The following is a 20,772-nucleotide window of genomic DNA, read 5'->3' as shown; positions in this document are numbered from 1 at the left end:
GGTCCTTGAGATGTTAGGCATCGGTGCAAACCCTTGTGCCAGCATGCCATCCTCTTTACGGTATCAAAGGATATTAATTGCAAAATGGATTAATAGGCATAAAGGCTCCATCGTTTTAATTACTTTTATGGATATGTGTGGTATTAGAAATGTACTTCAATACTGCTTTATTTATTATTAAGATATACTGTATTTATTTATTTATTTATTTATTGGGCAAAGTTTCTTGCTTTCATCATTTGACCTAGAGTGAGCAAACAGCAGGCTTTGTATTTGTGCTTCTTATGTGTATTTCATCTTCAGACTACAAAAATAGAAAATGAGTGAAAGCCACAGTTTCCTCTTGTGAGTTTCTTATTTATTTGCTTTAGCAAGCACCAAATGGACAGTAAGAGCATAAGCCTGTCAGAAGAAATGGTCTTGCGATGTACACATTGGATAAAAATGTTGTTAATGTTGTTTCTGATTGCTTGTATAATGTTGTGTGGTCATTCAAAAAAAGGTAAGAGAATTACAATGTGCATCTTTATTAATTTCTGTTAATTGCACCTTAAGTGTCAAATTAAAATTATATACAGATGTCAAATCTTATCCAGATTGTGTTAATAATTATGGCTTTTTTAAACAATGGAAAATTTCTTCTGTTTTATAAAACTTCACATTCTTAAATACCTGCTTTGTCATTTTGATAACATTATTCTCAAGCTATCAACATTATGACTTAATTCAAAAGAACAACTGCAAACTGTGTCAATTAGGACATCCCAGAAACCTGAAAGAAACCATTTAATTTCCTAGTTTGATTACTGTATTTAATTATTTGTTAAGTTGAACTTGATATAGTTTAAATACGGTGCGTCTTTTAACAAATACTATGTTACATGTTAATAGCAGGGAATTCAGCTTTTCAAGAGGTTTTGAAATTTTAATATTTTGAAAGTTTTAAACTTTGAGTACTATGTACATGCTATCATTGAAACATTCTGTAATGAGCTCTTGTTATAATCAGACAAAAATGGACATTTTCATTAACTCTTAAAATAAAAACATATATGCAGGAGGAAAATGTGATATACAAGACTTCCATAACAGAAAATAAAATAAAAAAAAAAACAAACTTCCACTGCTATATAGATTGTGTGCCTATAGTATCTGTGGTGTCTAAACTCTCCCATTCACTTTGAATCTGTGTTTTACATATCGACAGTATATTACATATTAAACATTTACATTTTCTATTTTCTCTTCAAAAAACAAAATGGTTTTAGTATTAAATTATATTATTTATAAACCAATATTATAGTGGAATGTTTACATTGTCATGAGCATGAACGTGTGAGCATTTCTAATTTTCTTATTGCTAAAAGCTATAAATATATATGTTTAAAATTTTGCTTTGTTAAAATTTAAATGCTGAACATTCCTTTGCTTTCTGACTGCATGTACAACAAATATCAGTTCAGACCTACTACAATTAGCCTGAAACTAAACAAAAATAAAAGGCATCATAAGTGTATTAATAATCCTTTTATCCATTTATCTATCCATTGTTGTAACCCACTTATTCAGCTCAGGGTTGTGGGGCAGCTGGTTATGTGGAGTAAGGCAGGAGCAACTCCCGGACAGGGCACCAGTCCATTACAGCAATTCTAGGTCACTAATATAAAAGTTACAAATGAAACCAAATTTACAGTAGAGAGTAAATTGAAATGTTCATAAAACAACATTTTTTTTGCCATTATTGTATAGTTTACACTGAATTTGGTAACATTTCTGGTTTGTTGCTGTAGCAGCACATACTATAGAGCGGAATCTGAAGTAATATAATTAGTATTGCTTTTATTTGTTTGCTATTTAGGGCAATCAAACATGCAGACTAGTAATAATTAATGACTGCTGTTCATAAAGATTAAATCACAATATTGTCTAACTTATGTTAGTCCTGGCCACATGTGAACCAAACTAAATATGGTCCTTACCATGTTAGAGACGTTTCTACTTCAGGCTGGCCTTAGAGGATCATTATGCCTAAATCAAAAAAAAAATCTGAAAGCCAAAGGAAAAATGCTGTTGGCGTCTATCAGTGAAAAAGAGACTGTCACATGGCACATCTTTGACCTCAATATGCTACCAAAAGGCAAAACCACACTTGTAGTTTGAGGTCAAAGTAGTTATCATCAATGAGGAAACAGACCCTGCATGTGACAAAAGATAGGAGAGGATTTAATTAAAAAAAAAAAAAGTGCATCAGTCAGATCAAGAATACTGCAGCAATGAAAAAAATGCACAAAAATTCAAAAATCAGGGAAAAGTTTAACAACATCTTTAAGTTGAAAAGCAAATATAATGAAAATAAATCTTGTAATATTACCAAAAAACAAAGCTCAGAAAATCCAATTGTTTATCTCCCGTTTAAAAAGATGAAAATATAAAGAAAAAATGTGTCTAGTAACTGGGATTAAACCAGACTGCTAAAATATTTATTTTAAAAAAAAAAGTTATGTTAATCTTTCTTACTTAAATCACTCCGCAAGTACTTTTAACACTCGCTGACCTTTGTTCTTTTGAAGCTTTTTTAGTCATCAAATGAACAAACCCTCCATCCCCGCTGGTCCGTATCCTCCCACCAACTGGTGCGGAGTCATTTAATAAAATGAGAAATCAAACCATGGATAACTAAAAACCATCAATACTAATGGCAAGTAAATTTTAAAAGCTTATAATAAAAAAAATCTATAAATACTATATGTTATTTTATGAGCTGTTGCGTCCGTTTGTACCGGGGTCCTATGAGTCCATGCATAGCATGACAAAAGTTTCGCTTGTACCTGCCAGTTAGTGGTATTTATACTCTTCTTACTTTGAAATCCAATCAAAACCACTGATCCAGCTACAGTATATCAAGACTGAAACATTTTTGCATATGGATGTTTCTATACAAAATATTGAAGAAACACACTCACATTCTTATATAAATGTCTTTTCTCTATTTATAAAAATATTATATTTCAGCATGAAATAGTAAAGAAAAACAAAATAACACCTTGTGATGCCAAGTGTCTGTGTTCAATTACCTAATGATATACCTCAGCACCAAACAGTATGAAAAAAAACACATGTGATTTTATTCTCAAAAGGCTATCTTAATTTAAATATAACTACTTTTGACCATATTGATAATTGTAGCTTTTTTATTGATTGAATTAAAAGTCTATAAACCTCATATTGCTTTTACTTATACATTGCATTTTTTATATCTATTGGGTAATTAGAAAAATAAGAAGAAGAAAACGTTCACATTTGCAGAAAGAAAACCATTCTTCAAATTGAGACGTTAGGAATGTTATTTCTCCAACAATGGTATAATAAAACAAACCATAATAATACATTCAGTTAAAAACATAATATCGATACATAAAGCTACATGTCCCTGATTGGCTCACTGACTGACTGACAAGAAATTCTTGGCTACTTTGCAGACAACCTAAGAAAAATGGTTTTCACTAGTGGATCAATTTCAAGACAGTGAGTGCCGCTAAAATGTATCTGCATCAAAAAAAGTACTTTAATTGTGAACAAATGATGATGTTTCCCATATACTGTAATAGTATCAAACAGCCATCTTAGTTTTGGGCCCATATTTATCAAGCATCTAAAAAATACTCCTAGGAATTACATTAAAAGTCACACTTGGATAAGGATTTGTCCTATCTCAGAGTAGAACATTAGAAGTATTTACAAAGCGTATTAGTCCCAGTCTCAATGAGGAGTAGAACACCATGCTCAAGAATGAATGATGTCACGATTTAGTACCCCTTGCCGCAAATTAACACTAATGATTACGTTTTGTAGCTTTCTAATACGAACACTGAAGCTTTGCAAGATGATGATAATAATAAAAATAATAAAGTAGAAGAATGACAACATAATAAGATTATAAGATATTGCACTAAGCTGCAAGTAAATAGTGCCACTTTGCAGCATCATGAATACGAACATCAAGATGAAAAGACCAAGACACACACCAAATAAGAGCTAAGCCTGATAGTGGACAAGTTTATTTATCAATGAATGATCCACAGTGGTACTTCCAGAATAATCACCTTCCTCGTGTTATTGAACACGATAAATTCCTCGTAAAGTAATAGTTACTGAAGCTAGCCACTGCTATACCTGCATTGTTACTGAAGTTGCATTCACCTTTGCACTGTTCATGATCATCTCCCAGAGTTGCATGCCATGCCTTTCTCTGTGATCCCCTTTTATCTTCTAAGAGGTTCTATTTATTCAATGCCCTGAGAGTGTTCTTCTGCCTTTTTGAACCTTATCAGCTAATAAGGTGTAAAGCACCTTATGCAGAGCTTAGCATACCTGTGTGACATTTTGCTGTCAATCACCCATCCAGCCTCACTTATCTTCAGGATAATATGCTGGCTATTACAACACAATTTGCACCTATGACAATCCGTGTGTTGACGCTGTAATTTTGCTTGTGATTCATATATTTGTGCTCATCCACACTTGGAGCAAAGATCGTTATGTGCATACTGATTTACATGACTACAGATTGCTTTAACATTACCTCATGTTGAAGTCATGGGGAAGTTTATAAATCTGCATATTACCGCATGTGTTTTAAGGGCATTCAAAGTTTTGTGCAAAATCCACAAATGCTTGTTTGTGAAATAACCAAATCATTGCTATTGCAAGTCTGTTCCCCATGGCCAAAAAAAGTGTAACATTGCCAATACTGTAATTTCAGCAGTGCATGGCTTCTAGTTGGATCAATCAGATAATGTAAAAGAATATTATAATGTTATAAGTATTATTCCATCATCATCAATATGCCAATATATTTTATGAGTTCATTGTTATCTATTGTTTCCAAAACATTCTGCCTTTTCTGGGATGTGTGATCCAAACTCTACCTAAACATCATCTTCTGGAGGCTCCAAAAGATTTAGGCCAGCTCACAAGCTCTCCCGAATCATGATGAAGTTAAGAGTAGTTTCTTAACTTTGGAAAGTTGAAAAAATGCTTTTACTCTTACTCATAAAAGTAGGGCTAAATTTATATCACTCTAAGATATCTGAACCAGTTAGGACAATTTTCCTACTCTGAGATGTGTGATAATTACGGGCTCTGTTCCAGAATAGCATAGCTGAAAATCATGGCATGTCCTTTACGAGCCAACAACTTTGTGATTGGAGTCCTTACAGTTTCTTTTTGTATTCTATTTTTATTCATGTTTTATATGCTTATATGTTTAACTAGGGGGTTCCCCCCTGCTTGCTGCGCTCACCAACCCGCCAATCTTGCGCTACATGCCAGCCACTTTGCGTCTCTGCTGCTCACGTTGTGAAGAGGGTGGCTGAACACACCCCATGGAGATGCAGTCGCTCCTCCAAAACCCCCTTTTAAATGGTGATACAATGAGAAACAAATACAGTTTTTTTTTTACTTCCTCTTTGCTCAAACAGCTGCTGGCATGCTGCTGCTGCCGTGCCGCATGATCTGCATCTCGTACAGCACTTTAAACATTTAAAAGCCTGTACAGCAGCTGTCCTACTCTTTGTCTAAAATCTTTTGGCACAAAGTCTCGTCTCGCGGAATGTGAGTTCTTGATATTTTTTAGTTTATAATTTAAAAACAGAATAAGAATCTGAAAATCTATATCACATTAAAGTTCAATAAATTCTGAAAAGAATGATACCAAACATTTAGTATCTAGGTTTTAAAATAAGCCTGATTTTAAAGCATGACAAAAAACATGACATAAAAACGTCACATAAAATCGTTGCACAAAATTGTTGCACTTTTAGGCTTAGGATTTTTTATATATAGAGTAGATGGCATCTTTGAAAGTGAGAGGATGCCTGAGGAGTTGAAAAAAGTGTACTGGTACCGATTTTTAAGAATAAGGGGGATGTGCAGAGCTGTAGTAACTACAGGGGGATAATGATTGCTCCGAGGGTGTTGATGGAGAATAAACCGAAGGCCAGAAGGAGTCGCATTGTGCCTTTGTGGACCTGGAAAAAGCATATGACATGGTGTCTCAAGAGGAGCTGTGGTATTGTATGAGGAAGTTGAGAGTGGCAGAGAACTACGTAGCAGTTGTACAGGATATGTAGGAGGGAAGTGTGACAGTGGTGAGGTCTGTTGTAGGAGTGATGGATGCATTCAGTGTGGAGGTGGGATTACATCAGGGATCAGCTCTGAGCCCTTTCTTATTTGAAATGGTGAAGGACAGGTTGACAGATGAGATTAGACAGGAGTCCCCGTGGACTATGATGTTTTCTGATGATATTGTGATTTGTAATAGCGGGTAGCAGGTTGAGGAGATCCCAGAGAGGTGGAGATATGCTCTAGAGAGGAGAGGAATGAAGATTAGTAGGAACAAGACAGAATACATGTGTGTGAATGAGAGGGAGGTCAGTGGAATGGTGAGGATGCAGGGAGTAGAGTTGGTGAAGGTGGATGAGTTTAAATACTTGGGATCAACAGTACAGAGTAATGGGGATTGTGGAAGAGAGGTGAAAAGAGAGTGCAGGCAGGGTGGAATGGGTGGAGAAGAGTGTCAGGAGTAGTTTGTGACAAATGGTTATCAGCAAGAGTGAAAGGGAAGGTCTACAGGACGATAGTGAGACCAGCTATGTTACAGTATAAGGGTTGGAGATGGTGGCACTGACCAGAATGCAGGAGACTGAGCTGGAGGTAGCAGAGTTAAAGATGCTAAGATTTGCTTTGGGTGTGACGAGGATGGACAGGATTAGAAATGAGTACATTAGAGGGTCAGCTGAAGTTGGACGGTTTGGAGACAAAGTCAGAGAGGCGAGATTGCATTGGTTTGGACATGTGCAGAGGAGAGATGCTGAGTATATTGGGAGAAGGATGCTAAGGATACAGCTGCCAGGGAAGAGGAAAAGAGGAAGGCCTAAGAGAAGGTTTAGGGATGTGGTGAGAGAGAACATGCAGGTGATGGGTGTAACAGAACAAGATGCAGAGGACAAAAAGGTATGGAAAAAGATGATCCGCTGTGGCAACTCTAATGGGAGCAGCCGGAAGAAGAAGAAGAATTCATGTTTTATATATAAAATACAAAACCTTGTTTTTTGCCATTTTGTTTATTCATGGATTATCAATAAATAAATAAATAAATACCTTTTCCATTGCCATCCTTATGGTGAGAAGAAGTGCATGGCTCACTATATGTATAAGACAGAAAATGTCATTCATTAAAGAAAGTGTCTCATGCACGTGTTAAGGCTCCACCAAAAAAAGCCCACAACAGTTGAATGAAAGATTTAACAAGAAAACAAATCCATTGCAAAAACACATGATTTGAAGGGCACATGCACTTACACACACAGAGCTATTTTGGAACTGCCAATTCATGTACATGCATCTTTTTAGGATGTGAAGGCAACTGGGGTACTCAGTCCAGCATTTGAACCACAATGCTTAATGCACAGAACAGACTAGATTACGGGCAAGTATGTAAAAGAGCTTTTTACTAAGGAAAATATGACATAAGTATGACATTAAGGTTTTATTATGTAAGACTTTTATTATGTATGCCTATCAGAGCTTGAATGTCCATGGAATACTGTGGGAATCATGCTTTTTATTAAAAAAAATCTGCATGTGGTAATTTAATAAAGCAAAAAAATCCTGTTTGTCCGTTATTACTATTCTAATCCCATTATGGATTTAGTGGACAAATAAAAAATCCATGATTGTTTCAAGCCTTGGGATCACAGTGATGTGTCCAATCAGTGAGTTGTGATTGTTTTCAGTTGTAGTATCATGCATTTGAAGAAGAGAGTTGAAATGATGGTGAGACAATAATCATTTGCATGAAATTAATCATCTGAATGTGTTGAACACAGCAACGTTTTCTGTTAAATCATCCATCCATTATCTGACCGGCCTATTCTGCTTAGGGTTGCTGAGAGCTGGTGCATACCTTGTTTGCACAGGGCAAGGAGCAGTAATGAACCTAGGATGGAACATCACATTCGCACACATCCACTCTTACTCATAATTATAGACTTAAAGTGACTTCATATTTTAAACTGCATATCTTCAGTATGTGTGAGAAAAAAGGAGTATCAGGCAATGGCAACAATTGTTTTTGCAAATAAAAAATTGAGACAAGTTTCAAAGAAAATGCTAAGTCATGAACAGGGACAAGATGAGTTTAAGCTTAAAGGTTTAACTTTTCAAAGCACAATGGCAAAAATGGTTCAAATTTGTCACCTTAGAATTAATGAATTAACCTTCCTGAGCTAATTTTAACCCTGCAGGGTAACAGGTCAGAGGCCACGACCTCTAAGATTACATACCTAGAAACACAGAAGAGAGAGACTCTAACAACATAATGACCTGTTATAGCAGATGGTGGCCATAATGGTAGAAATAAAATTAACAAAAATAAAAGTCAACATTAAAAAAAAAAATCAACAATGAAAGAAACGTAATCTGCATTCTCAAGCTCTCAGAACAACCAAAGGAAAGCAGCCTTTACTCGGAGCCCAGAGTTGTAGTCCTGCTGACTATTGATTGTTTGTTTTGCCACATCTGTATCTTCTAAGCTATGACACCTTGATCATTAAATTTATCATTATTGTTGTTGTTATTGTTGGATTATTGTCTATGCTGTCACCTACAATTTTTGCTCCCTCACCCAATGTTTATGATTAGCCTATGTCCGTATGTACAGTTTTTGATTACTTTGATTATTTTGCTCTACAAAATACATGCAAAATGAAAGCCAAAAACAAATCTTGCATAGTAAGCAACTGTCACTTTCAACTACGAAGAGAAGAGACATTGAGCTGCAAATTTCACAGGTTAAATTGCAGTAAGAAAGCTCATTGCTAAAATGGTCAAACATTTTAGAACACCCCCATTTTTCTAGTTGGCACTGGAATTTACAAAGTGTAATGTCTTAATGTACTGAAATTAAAGGATACAAGGTGAGATTTGCTTACTTGAACCACTGTTAAGTTGTGCTTGAGGCTGTTGTCCTGTGAGATGCCTATCACTCAAGCTATTGACTCTCAGAAACTTGTGTTCTGATTCTGTCAAAGCTTTGGGTCTGCCAGACCTGATCCCCTCTGAGTTTCATTCAGTTTTCAAGTTTCTTCTACACTTTTAAGGATTATAATGGTCTATTTGTCTTTCTTTCTTAGTTTGCTTTTTTCACACCATTATTATATACTGATTATATTTTTTATTTGATTTGATATACTTTATTAATCCCAAAGTAAAAATTGTCTTTTCATATGTCCTATAGGGGTCAGAGTGCAGTGCCATTATACAGTGCCCCTGGAGCAATTTTCAGGTTAAGGGCCTTGCTCAAGGGCTCAAGACAGTAGGATCCCTTCTGGCAGTAATGGGATTTGAGCTGGCATCCTTCCAGATACAAGTGTAAATCATTAGCCACAAAGCCAAATATATTGTCTATACAAAATATGCCTCAGAGGATGTAGCAAATACAGTTTGTTCCAGCACTGATTTTATACACACAGAAGGTTTATATTTAAACTAAACTTGAGACACCTGTAGGAACTATTTGCATTAACTTGAAAAGCTTAATGAACTTCCATTGCTGCAGAAAAGCTTTAAATTTTCTTTCTTTTTAGTCATTCTGGTGTGTGTTCAGAACATAGATAGATAGATAGATAGATAGATAGATAGATAGATAGATAGATAGATAGATAGATAGATAGATACACACAATCTATCTATCTATCTATCTATCTATCTATCTATCTATCTATCTATCTATCTATCTATCTATCTATCTATCTATCTCTCTATCTATCCATCTATCTCTCTATCTATCTATGTTGTTAACCCATTACTTGTTCATTGAAAAACGCCTTTTTGGATAACTTTGAAAATTACTTTAAGATTATTCACTGGACTTAAACAAGGTAAATTTCAATAAAAACTAGAAAAAATAGGTGTTCTGAATGTTTCCCCAGTAGTAGGTGTATATTTACTGTACATGTATACTAGCATAATGAAATATCCATTTATTAATAAAACTGGCTTAATGGAACAATGGTAAATTGTGTGTTTCAGTCGCATGATGTATTTATGATACATCAGATATGCTTTACTTCCCTCTTTCTTTGTGGTTCTTGTTGCCTTTCTTCATTGGACATTCCAACCCTATTGTGGATACCGGACAATGTGACACAGGGACATATGCCAAACTGTATAATATTTTACGGCAGCCACTGGTGTTTGCTCATTGAACATTTGCCTTTTATTGTGTATGCCAGAAGACATTGCGCCTGAGAAAGGGCACAGATGCCAGACGGATGTCTTCTCACTTAATATTTATATATATAGACATGCACGCAAAAACTTGATTGTACTATATACACGACTTGACCTTAAACTATTCATTTAATTGGAAAAACTAATTGAATTAAACATAAACCCTAATTACTACTAGTATAGAATGTAATTACTCAAAATATTTACTCAAAATATTGTAATTTATTTGTCCTTGTATGGTTCTGATTGACTATAAAGTAAAATCACAAAAAGAATGATTGGAAAGTGTAGAGTAAACTATTTCTACAATGATTCATTGTCTGGTTATTTTCCAGTATTAACTAAAGTTTGCTTACTATTGTAGCATCCAACTTTCAGATACCCTTTTCTCGTATTAAACTGAAAGATAAAAGTTCAGTGATTGAATAAATACTATTAGGTGTGTTTTGCAAGTTATTAAAGATAAAAATGCATTTCAATATTAAATTATTTAAATGGATATTTTTTCTGTGTCTCTTATGAATCTGTTACGGTTTATGGCTACATGAAGATTGCAGGGAGCCTACAATTATATCCACCTGACAGGTGAGAAAACATCAGCAAGCCAAATTAATCTTTCATGTGTTCATGCTTATCAGTGAAGGATTGAAAGCTGGTAACAGAAGAGTGACAGAAAACAAATTAAGCTACATAAGATAGATAGATAGATAGATAGATAGATAGATAGATAGATAGATAGATAGATAGATAGATAGATAGATAGATAGATAGATAGATAGATTATTTCAAGTGAAATAGGAAAAAATAGTGTTTTCATATAGCAACATGTTTCATATTCTAGTTATCTTCCCATTTTTGACCTTTGTGCTATGCAGCAAAAAACTCAGTCTTGTAGTATGTTAGTATGTACTGTAAAATGAGCATTACAAATAATTAAATGTCTAAGTATTTATATGGCACCATCTACTGGTTCAAAGTGACAGTGCAGTGAAAATTAGAAATCCATATTACTAACCGAGAATGCTAAACCGGATGATGGACGCAGGCACATCCGGCAATGGGCCGTAGCTGCAAAAAGACGTACTGCGCAGGCGCAAAAAGAGTCTGCGAGAGTCGGCTGAGGAGCCGAGAAAGGCGGACAAAAGAGGGCGAGAGAGGCGGATGAGGGGCCGCGAGAGGCGGACAAGACCACAGAAAAAAGGAGTGAGCACAGGAAAAATGGAGAAATGAGGAAACGCAGGCAAAGCACGAAACACATTGCACACGAAACTAGACCCAAAAAAAAAAAAAAAAAAAAAGAGGCTCGCGCACAACAGCAAGGCACCCCCCCCCCCCCACAGGCACCGGACGGGACACACACCAAGAGGGGGATTCAACAAGCCCATGGAACACAAAAAAAAGAACACAAAACCACCCCACAGACCCTACAAGCAAGGGACGGGACACACACAAAGAGGGGGATTCAACAAGACACAGGAACACAAAAAGAAAGAAGACGCTCGCGCGACAACAATCCTCAACCCCCCCCCCAACACACACATCCATAAGAAGTGACACCCAAAGCCACATATTCTAAAGTGAACATCAACACCAAAAACACTAGACAGCATAGGTGTCAGCATTGGTGGATCTCCTTACAATAAAGCACTATTAACCGTTCAACTGCAGAAAAGGAAACATATTAACAGTGACTGCGATCCTCCTTATTACTTATCCATATTTCGCATGCTGAGAAAGAAACAAGTCATGAATACACGGTCATGGGTACAAAACGAAAAGGAAAGGATAACAGGAACAAACACACGAACACGAAAGAAACAACAAAATAGACGGCTATGCAGCATAGGTGGATCTCATTACAATAAGGCACTATTAACCGTTCAACCGCAGAAAAGGCTCCATATTAACAGTGAGTGCAATAAGGCTCAATATTAACAGTGAGTGCAATACTCCTTATTACTTATCCATATTTCTAAAAGAAAAAATGACTCGACTCCAAAAACGCAAAGCTCAACTAAAGCTTCTAACTAACGATGTACCTAAAAGTAAAAACTTTATGAACTGCATTAGATCCTACAATAGTTCATTTAATATGCACAAATCTACATCCTAGATCCACATGACGCAAACTATCAATCAAAGTGCTGCATCGCAACAGGCACGGATTCAAAACGAAACACCTCCCGTCTCAGACATACGTTAATGGCAGCGAAGGCTACAACGGGCTTCTCACACAGCACAGGCAAATCGATTACAGCTCCAAAACAACACGTCCCAAATACTACACATGCAACAACGCGCCTCTCAAACGGCACAAGCAAAATATACACCAGGAAAATTCATTCGGATTAATAAATGTCATTTGCAATCATTGTCATTCAGTTCACTTCCCTGAAGAAACAACTGGCAATACAAGTTATACATTTACACGTTGTTGTCAAAAGGGTCAAATTAGACTGCCTCCTTTACATTCATATCCTGAATATCTACAGAGGCTTATAACTGACGATGTACCTGAAAGTGAAATCTTTATCAACTACATTAGATCCTACAAATCGGAATCCACTATGAACATTAACGGTGGCACTGCACGTAACATCCGTCTTGAAAAAAAGATTGTTAATTGATGAATGTTCAATGGCATGAACAAACGTTTATGAATAATAATATTCGATTTGGAGGAAAGGTACTTTTATGAGGAGGAGATTTTAGACAGTGATTAGCTATTCTTCCAGATGCCATGCACTCAGCTATTGTTCAGTGCACCTTAAAATATGCAGACAATTGGCATTGCTTTCAAAAGATACAGTTAGTAAAAAAGATACGATGTCCAGAACCAGATCATAACAATTGCTTATTACAACTGAGAGATGGTACACTCACCAATACAGATGGACTTCAGCCACATATTATTACAATTCCTCAAGCCTTTATCTGCGACGACTTAGTTACAGAGAGATTTGGAACAGCAATCTCATTAAACCAAATGCCCCTTTTAACACAACGCACTATATTATATCCAAAAAATATTAATGTGGAAAACATAAATACCCAAGTCATTCCATTACTTCCTGGAAAGACACAACTCTTTCTAAGCTCTGACAAACTTGACTCTGATCACAACAATAACCATCTTAAATGACCTTACAAGTTCTGAGCTGGAATTACCTTTTACACTTAAACGGCATGTACAAAGAAATTTTCAAATAAACCTTTACACTGTGCCACACACTTTATTGTTTGCTTTCTATTTGCATCATCTACACCGTCACACTATTCTATATCTCATTCATACATCACGCTCTTTGTCATTCCCAACACCAGGGGTTGGCGAGCGAAGCGAGCAGGGGGCAGAGCCCCCTAGTAGAACAAGAATCGTCTCAAATGTGCTCTATCATTCTAAGTGTATTTGGATTTCAATATTTTCTTTAAGGTACTTTTGAGTTTCATGTCAAAACTCGTGAAGTGTTTCGAATTAACTGGTAGAAGCAATAATAGTTCCATGCATGGAAATTGTTTGGTTACTTTGAACAGTAAATAAATGAAAGGATCACTAAACTTAATTAATATTATGTCTCTCTAATCATCTTTATATAAAACAACAACTAACAGAATAGTCTGAGTTAATTCACTATTGTATGGTATTGTTACTACAGTCCACCAAGAAGTTCTTCCATTAAGACACTTCCACCAGAAACAAAGCTACACATGGTCTTACTTTTATACTTTTTAATTAATTGTTTTTGCAATACAAAACAATAAATTATTTTAACTGCCGAAAATTTATTTCTTAAATATTTATCTACTTCATTATATTTTGTGAACCCAGGCACTGCTTCCCATCAGATACAGATTTGTTATACCCAATTTCTACATTTTTCTGGAAGGTATGTGTGTGAAATTCGCTCATTCTGAATAATCTCTTCCAGTAAGAAGATGCATCTTGGCTATATTAAAGAATGGACCCCAAGTCAGACCTTACCTATTCTTAGTTAGTTTTACCAGGTTACCTGCATTCACCCTTTACTGTGGATTTTCAGCCATTGTGCCTTTCCAGCTGTAACTGTAATATGATGAACATTGAGACAGCCAAGAATACATTGTTTAAAATAAAAATTAAGTGTTTATTATAAAGGAATGTTTCTATAATATGTACGTACTCCTCAGATTCAAGCACATGGTAAGAAACCAAAAAACAGATCTATTAACATTTTTTGCAGCTTGCAGTATATTTATGTTTATTTGGGTATTTGATTGGTACAAACCAGGCTGGTACATTAGTTGGCACTGCTGCCTCATAGTTCTGAGAGTCTGGTCTCAACCATATCAGCGTCATATTCAGTATTAAGTTTGCAATTGTCTTCACATCTGCATGACTGCTGTTTTTTCCTCGGAATATCACACAGACTGGCCCTTTGTAATTATGGGTAAGCGTGGGTATATAGGTGTGAATACAATACAATACAATACAGTTTATTTTTGTATAGCCCAAAATCACACAGGAAGTGCCGCAATGGGCTTTAACAGGCCCTGCCTCTTGACAGCCCCCCAGCCTTGACTCTCTAAGAAGACAAGGAAAAACTCCCAAAAAAAACCTAGTAGGGAAAAATGGAAGAAACCTTGGGAAAGGCAGTTCAAAGAGAGACCCCTTTCCAGGTAGATTGGGCGTGCAGTGGGTGTCAAAAGAAAGGGGTCAATACAATACAATACAGTACAGTACACAGAACAATTTCTCAATATAGTAAGAAATAAAAAAATATAAATTTTAGAAGTACAGAGTAGAATTTAACAGTAGATGATATATCCCATAATAAGATTTGTATTTGTATAGAGTCCTGGAGACCTCATCCTTCAAGCTGCCTCCCCCATTTGGCCATTCCACAGCTGAAACAGTGCTGGGCCAGCCAATCCGATGAAAGGACCCCTCTCTCCCACGATTCCTGCGATCCTCCATCTGGGATGACTTTTCCTTAGGCAGGATACCATATGGTGTCCCATTCAAAACCGGCTTGTGTTTTTTGACTGATGTTGCCAGGATAGTCTCCAGTCATACCAAGGCATACAATTATCTCCTAACTTTATGAAGTGAAAAGAAATATGTGAATCAGAAAAAGGAAAGCTGATAGAAAATATTTTATGTGAAAAAAATGTCTTCTGCGTATTTTTCAACATTTCAGGAAAAGCATTTCCTTTTTTTAAAATGTTTGCATTCCAAATTTTGATAATTTGTAACAAGACCACAAGGTAATGTTGTAAGTTCACTACATATAGTCAAGTATTTAAATTTAACTAGTAATATGGTTTTATATGCGGATAACGCAGTTATTTCCTGTTTGTAATTATAATATGTTTTTTTTTCCTGACTTTTAGAAACCATTGAAAAGGAATTTGGGAAGAACATTTCTCTCATTTGTTCAAATCATACATGGAGTGAACTAGTCATGCAAAAATGGACCATTTGGAAGTTAGGCATAGGGAATTGTGATATTGCTGTGCACTATAATGGGACTATAACAAGCAACTGTACAAACAACCCAGTTTATATAAACTCCACTAATCCACATCTTTCTATATCTAACTTTGGATCCAATTATGTTGGAAAATATTCCTGTGATTCAAATTATAATGGAGGAACAGATACGGTAGACTACTATTTATGGGGTAAGTTAAATATTCCCATAGCTTGATCCCTTTTATGTATAAATTTACAAAGGTTTATGCATAAATGAATTGATGTTTACTAAAAATGACAGAATAAGAAGTTACCAGCCTTAAAACATTATGTTCCAACTTGAAAAAAGACACTTTGATAAAACTGCCATGAATGATATTGGGTTCGGAAACTCATCATGCTGTTATGAATTGTATGTATGGTATCATGAATGCAGCAATGTGTTACTGCTGTTGTCTAACAGCTCCAGGAGACCACTTGTGTAGAATTTACATGTTTTCCAAATTTCCATTCAGGTTTTTCTCTTACAATTTCAGTTTTTATCCCACATCCTGGAAAAAAGTTCCTGTTGGGTTACCTGTTGACCTAAACTGTCCAAGTATAATTAAGGGTGAGAGTGAGAATTTCCTGAGTTTGACTGGCTTTCTTTCTAAGGTTTGGTTCCTATCTTTGCAGAACAGGCTCAGACTCCACAGAAGCGTAATTTGGATAATGGGATTTAGTAAATGTATGGACAGTATGCTCTATAAATCATTTAAACTGTTGTGCTTACTACAACACTGAGCATTTTTAGCATTATGTGGGAACATGTGTGCGTGATATCCTAATGGCTAATTTTTACTTTGTGAAGGAAGACCCAGTTGTGCCCAGGACTGCCAGGTCATTTTATTCTGTATAGGACAACAGCTGGGTTGTAAGATTGTACAAAGGCAGTGGAAAATGTTGTGGCCATTCCAGTGTAATTAGAGCCAAATAATTGTGTGGATAACCCCAGAAGTAGGTAATGAAGTGATGCAAAGGAACAAGAAGGGCAGTTGGGGATGCTGGTGTACTGTGTACTAGTGCCATATCCAGCAGTTGGCAGTCAAGTGGCTTATACTGTATGTTATTCATAGACTTCTGCTACTTATTGGAGTAGGCAGGAAACATGGCCCTTTAAAAGAGCACTGGGGCTGATGATTGTAGAAACAGTTGGGGGAGCTGAGGGAATAATGGAAGCCTCCAGGAGTTCTCAAGGCCATTCCTGATGCCACATTTCATCTCCGGGACATACCAAAAAGTGGTTCCAGATCAGAGCATATGAGCTTCTCCAAGGCAGTTTACAGTTAAGTGTGGAGTTACATGAAGAAGGAGGATAAGCACTTGACTGGGGGGCGAAAGAAAGGCCTTGCGTTACAGGAACAGAGAGAGGGCAAAGGAAAAGGAGTGTAGTGTGGTGTTGTACTTTTAGGTGTTAATGTGGTGAGCCATCCCATCTATTAAGCAGAGGTTCAAAGCCAGTAAAGGTACTCCCAAAGAGATACTAAGGTTTTTGTTTCATTTTACTTGTTTTGGTTCTTTGTGTTTTGTTGATTTTTGCCTGTTTACTTTGTTAAAAAAATTAACAAATGTATATTGTTATTATTTATATGGCATAAAGCCCATAGCATTTAAAACTTCAACTACCAGCTTTTATAATGAGTACCGGAACAGTTTAAAAAGAATAAGAACAGAAGAAGTAGAAGAAAACTGTATCCAAAAGCAGTTACTCCATTACAGTTTTTGTATTAAAAAAATGAATAAAATAACAGGGATTTTAATGATGTGAACTACCTTTCAGCTCTGCAATGACCCTGTTTCCTTAACTTAACAAAACACTCCTGGACTTTTAGCTCTCACAATCTAAAATAAAACATATATATTAATAAATAAGTAATACAGGATGACTGTAATTGGAAGGCAGCTAAACCTTTGTTACACAGAGAAGTAAACATTGGATGTGATGCAAAAATAATCGGAAGCTTGATTTCCACCATAAGACTGTATAAAGGGCTGTGTTTTCTTGAAATTGTATAAAACAAAATAGATTTGAAAAAGGAGGACATGATGAACCCACAAAGCTTTTTTTTTTAAAATTGTAAGCCTTTCTTGTGAAGCATATATTTTATAGTGAATCTAAAGTGGGGCAGCTTACTCATGGTTAATTCACATCAGAAAAGGTAATGGTGTTGAGTGGGAGAAACTTGGATATGGCATATAAGGGATGTTCAAAAAGTTTCCACACTTCTATATTATCATTTGAAAAGGTTAAGGTGGGAGGAGTAGTAATTGGGCATTAAAAAGTTGGTACGACAATGGGAAAATTGTATCGCAAACGCAGGTGACTATGTAGAAAATTAATGCAATTTGTTTTTGAAATTCTTAATAAATATAGTTAAAAAAAGTGCAGAAACGTTTTGAACATCCCTAGTATATTGTTGTCACCCTCCTTCTCAGAATGACACCAAGAAGGGTAAAATATACAAACATTGTGAGTTCATTAAAATGAATATTGAGAAAACAGTGAAACATCATTGTTTATTCACTTGATTTTTGTACTGGGCGGCACAGTGGTGCAGTGGGTAGCACTGCTGCCTCGCAGTTAGGAGACTCGGGTTCACTTCCCGGGTCCTCCCTGCGTGGAGTTTACATGTTCTTCCTGTGTCTGCGTGGGTTTCCTCCTGGTACTCCGGTTTCCTCCCACAGTCCAAAGACATGCAGGTTAGGTGTATTGGTGATCCTAAATTGTCCCTAGTGTGTGCTTGGTGTGTGTGTGCCCTGCGGTGGGCTGGCACCCTGCCTGGGGTTTGTTCCTGCCTTGTACCCTGTGCTGGCTGGGATTGGCTCCAGCAGACCCCCATGACCCTGTACTTAGGATATAGCAGGTTGGATAATGGATGGATGGATTTTGTACTTACTATACATTTAATGTTGTTCATTACATCTGAAATTTCTAAAGCTTTCGCTTTCAGTCTGTATTTTTAAGTTTCTTTAGGATTGTTCCATATGCCTTGGAACTTTAACCTTTTTTTGCATGTTACCCACCTTTGCAACTACAGGCACTGATGTACTACCCAGTCCTGTGTTACCTCTTTTAGGTCTATCCTTTGTTCAAATGGATTTCCCCCAATTATCGTTGGCAGTAAATTGTATATAAATGAAATTATAGGGGAAACTTTCTACTATGTGCCAAATCTTGCTAAAACATTGTTTGGTTTCCCACATCCTCTAAAGACTTGCATTGGCCACTATATGCGAGTATGTAAAATTCAAAGCTGTACAGTAGTTGTTCAAGGGAATTGCCTTTAATACTTTGATTATCTAAAAGATGCAAATTACTTACACATTGTCTCACCTTAGTTAATTTGCAGTAATCTTAAATTATTGATGATTAAAAGTGAAGCTAAGGTACACCTGATGAAACCTGTAAAGCTAAAATGTTGCCTCTCTATTCTTCTTTTCTTTTGTTTAGCATGGGAGTAATCTTTATTTTTTTTATTTTTGTAGATGCATGCTTATGAGGCCCTTCAAAAATCTAATTAATTGATGACCATATAAAATAAGACAACTCTTCCTCCAAAGATTTAACGCATTATTTTGGTAAAAAGGTGTATTCATTCTAATGTTTTATTAATTTAGTTTTTCCCTTTTTTCATCAGGTATTGTTTATATAAACCATACATTTGGGAAAGATGTTTCTCTCAACTGTACTCAGCAAAGGTCAGGGGAAAACATAAATGAAATGCAACAGCATATCAAATATAATGAAGAATGCTTGGCTGTTGGGATCAATCAACCCCTCAACAGTACTTGTCGAAAAAAAGAAGGAATTACTACAGAAATTAAAGATGAACAAATATATATTCACATAAATAATTTTCAACTTAATGATACAGGAAATTACACATGTGAGTCAAGCTACAATGAAGAAAAATACAAAATTGTTTTTATTTTAACAGGCAAGTGTAATAATTGAACTGTACTTGTACTTTTAAATCTTGTTAAAGGTTGTATGTTGGCGTTTATTGGAGTGAGCCGCAAACTGACAGTCCAAACAGAGCATATTGATGCTTAAGTGATATTGATGATAGACTTCAAAGAATGTATTAAATTAACAAAATGAAGAAGAAAAATTACAATGAAAGGGAAAAGCAAGATAAAAATCAAATAGAAAGGGTTTCCTAAATCAAAGGTAGGCAAACACGGTCCTGGGGGGCCACAGAGGCTGCAGGTTTTTGTTCCAACCCCAATTGCTTAATTAGACACCAATGATTGCCAATCTCAGACCTTATTTAATTTGATGGCATGTTAGTCTGTAATGTAATATTCTTACATTGTAGATTTTGTTCCTTTCCAAGGAAATCTTCCAAATGATTGGAAACCCAAAACTGATAATTATCAATGTGTCACATTTCTTCTCTTTAGCGTTTTGTTAAACCAAATAGTGCATGATGAATCCACACAGGTGTAAATGGAAACAAGTTAAATGGACTGCTGGTTCCTTTGTCATTTGCATCTTATTGCTAATAAGGAGCCATTAAAAACAGTGAACACAGCTGTTTAAGACTGAAATAAGCAATTAAGGGCGGAGAACCTTAACAAGCGAGACCACTAAAATGAAGCATCAAAATGTCACTTGAGTAATAAGTGCTCATCAGCAATCATTGCCTTCTCATTAAGAAACTGGGTTGGAACAAAAACCTGCAACTACTGCAGCCCTCCAGGATCGAGTTTGCCTTTCCCTGGCTTAAATGATCAGCCAGGGTTAACAAATCCAAAGTGTAACCCAGTAAACAGTAACCAAAGGCAAAGCAAAAATCCAAAATAGTCAGAAAAATCCAAGAAAAGTGCTTAAAGATAATTTGCAATAAACTATCAACAATACTCATTGACGCTCTGTGGAACCTTGTCCTCAACCTGAATTATAAAGGGTGAGGGTGGTCCCTCAGCAGTGATGTCATGGTGGTCCCATCTCTTGGGATACTTGCAACAAAACACAAGAAATGTAG

General features: G+C 36.0%; 1 protein-coding gene across 1 annotated transcript; it reads left to right on the top strand.

Annotated features, from left to right (window-relative positions):
- The first annotated feature begins 365 nt into the window (after window positions 1-365).
- On the top strand, window positions 366-19,898 carry LOC127527627 (uncharacterized). Its single transcript, XM_051926818.1, has 3 exons — window positions 366-502; window positions 15,664-15,954; window positions 19,423-19,898. The coding sequence occupies exons 1-3, from the start codon at window positions 382-384 to the stop codon at window positions 19,737-19,739; spliced, it is 729 nt and encodes a 242-aa protein (XP_051782778.1). The 5' UTR covers window positions 366-381; the 3' UTR covers window positions 19,740-19,898.
- Window positions 19,899-20,772: the final 874 nt, after the last annotated feature.

The sequence above is a fragment of the Erpetoichthys calabaricus genome, chromosome 4 (assembly GCF_900747795.2).
Source record: "Erpetoichthys calabaricus chromosome 4, fErpCal1.3, whole genome shotgun sequence".
In the NCBI taxonomy this organism is placed as follows: domain Eukaryota; kingdom Metazoa; phylum Chordata; class Cladistia; order Polypteriformes; family Polypteridae; genus Erpetoichthys; species Erpetoichthys calabaricus.
Note: the sequence above shows the minus strand (reverse complement) of the source record. Positions and strands in the feature narration are given on the sequence as shown.